We start from the raw sequence: 2,569 nt of genomic DNA on the forward strand, positions 1-2,569 counted from the left end.
ACAATTTTTTCGGCACCATTTTTATATGCACAATATAATAATGTCATATATTTTTCATTGGCATTAAGATCAATGTCTTTGTGATTTAATAGGTAATTTCCATTAAATTATAATCAATTGCAAACATAAGTGGATTCCAGTTAAGATGACGAGTATCATGGCACCCACTTTACCAACTTTTACATTTACGTCAATTCCTTCTTGGTGCAGATTTCATCACGCCCGAAACGCATAGATTCTAAAAGTGGAGTACTATTACTTGGTCCTTCATCACTATGTTGTACCATACATTAAATCAATTCCTTTTTGTTCAAGCAACTTCAAACTATCAGTAAACTCAACCAATTATTTAAGTTCTCATTCATAATCAAACAAATATTTAAAATAATTTTACTTGAAAATTTTCAAATAACAATTTCTTTTTGTTTTTCTTCATCAAACTCATCTCCAAATGGGTCGTCTCTGCTATTACCGAATAATGGGTTATCAAATTCCACTGTCGCATCATTCGACTTCATGTCTTCTGGATTTTGAGGCAACAGCTCGTGCTGATTCCTTTTTCTTTTCATGACATAAGTTAACAGTACCACGATAATGACAGCTATGACAACAACAGCCACCACGCCTCCAATGATTCCATATTTTGCTGAGTCACTTAAACCTTCGTTATTATTCGTATTTGTATAAAATGTTATATTTCCATTTGTGAATATATTCGATTGCGTATACGTATTCGATTGTGAATATGTATTCGTTTGTGTATACGTATTCGACTGTGAATATGTATTCGACTGTGAATATGTATTCGTTTGTGAATATGTGTTCGATTGTGTGTGCATTGGCATCATCAAATGCGCAGTTTCACTGATTTTACCTGAAAGATCAATTGCTGCTGCATGGATGTATAAATCTTTGTTTTCGATATTTTCGACAATACCATTCGTTGTCTTATTGACGATGTCTGACATTTCAAGTGTGATTTGAGTGTTTGCGTTTTCATCAATAATATAATAATATTCTTTAATTCCTGTTGGTAAATTAAATATTACATTTTCGGAATTGTATGTATTAATTCCATCATAAGTAACGCCAACAACTTTATAAAGTGTTGTTTCGATTGGATCTTCTGAGCTAATGTTTATGATTCTTTTGTTTAGATCAGTTATTGTGATGTTTGGTGTTAACGGTGCTAACGTATCTTCGATTGAATTGTCATATGAAAAATGATTTGATGTGCGTTGGTATAAGTAATAAATCGTATTCGCTAAAACTTTCCGTTCATCATCTGTCGATTCCGCATTACTATGGCCAGTTTGAATCATAGCAGAGTTCATATATGTCGTCAGATAAAAATGCGGATTGCCATGTCGAGGTTCTGCATAGCCAGTAAGATTCATCGTATAGCTTTCAGCTGGCCCAAAATCACCAGTATAACCATCAACATCCTCTGGGTTTGTTGTACCAAGTGTCATCCAGACATCGCCAAATGCTGCATTTTCACAAGTATGAGTCAAAGGAATATTTAAAAGGTTGGATTGGTTAATCTCATGCGGAAATTGTGTAAGAAGACCCGTCTTGTTGACTATCACTTCTCGTGACCAATGGCGCCATTTTGCATTAATTGTACCAGGAGAACAGACAGGGAAATTCACGCACTGGTCAGCTGTACCCAAAACTATACCAAACCTATGAGCAATTTTACCAAGGCCATAACTGTTACCAAATTCAGATCCAATTACATCATGACCAATGAGAACACCATAACCAAGATCAAGATATTCTGAAACACGATCAACTGCTTCATCACTTATGTATTCTTCACCATTAGCATCCCATGTGCCAAATACAATAACATCATTTTGTTTCATTTCTTCTAAAGTTTTCTTATTGAATTCATCTGTAGTGCATGGAATGACGTTGATAATTTGTTTACCTGTGTAAGGATTTAGTCCATAAGGTTCAAATGAATAATTTTTATCACCATAAATATAATAACCTCCTTCCATCCACACCTTCAAAGCTGCAGATCGTTCTGTGGTAAATGCTTTTGTATCTGGGTTTATAAAATTGAATGTAACTTTATCAATTCCAAAGTCATCTTCCTTAGTAACAGGATAAACATTAAGGACCGTAACACTTTGGGTTGTATTGTAATCGAATGAGCTTACAGGGTTCCAATTTACGCCGTTATCCTTTGATGAATAAACTGTGTAGAAAATATTTTGATATTCATGAAATCCAGTCCAATCCAATTTTACTCTTGTTCCATCGTATTCAACCGTTAGGTTAATAATGTCTTCTGCTTGGATAAGGTAGAGCAGAAGGATTAACATCTTCCAAAAATGAATTCTAACCTTCCCCCATTGAATTGAGGGGCTACAGATTGTGAATTGAATGAACAACCGCATTCTTGAACACTAAAAGCAGATTTTTGAAAATATTAAATTCGAACGTATTCAAAATTTCAATAGCTATAACCTTCCCTCCAAAAAATGAAAAAAAATTCTATAATCCAATCCTAATACATTCTTTTAGGAATCTCAATGATTTTAGCATAATGCCATTATGA

The 2,569-nt window shown here is 34.0% G+C and overlaps 1 protein-coding gene across 1 annotated transcript; it reads right to left on the bottom strand.

The window, feature by feature from the left end:
• Window positions 1-404: 404 nt before the first annotated feature.
• On the bottom strand, window positions 405-2,333 carry GO595_009236 (DUF5057 domain-containing protein; the record flags this gene model as incomplete). The annotated part of the gene is made up of 1 exon (XM_067922899.1): window positions 405-2,333. One exon carries the CDS (start codon window positions 2,331-2,333, stop codon window positions 405-407), a length of 1,929 nt encoding a protein of 642 aa, XP_067770648.1.
• Between the last annotated feature and the right edge of the window lie 236 nt (window positions 2,334-2,569).

Source organism: Histomonas meleagridis, assembly GCF_020186115.1.
Source record: "Histomonas meleagridis strain 2922-C6/04-10x chromosome Unknown contig_88, whole genome shotgun sequence".
In the NCBI taxonomy this organism is placed as follows: Eukaryota; Parabasalia; order Tritrichomonadida; family Dientamoebidae; genus Histomonas; species Histomonas meleagridis.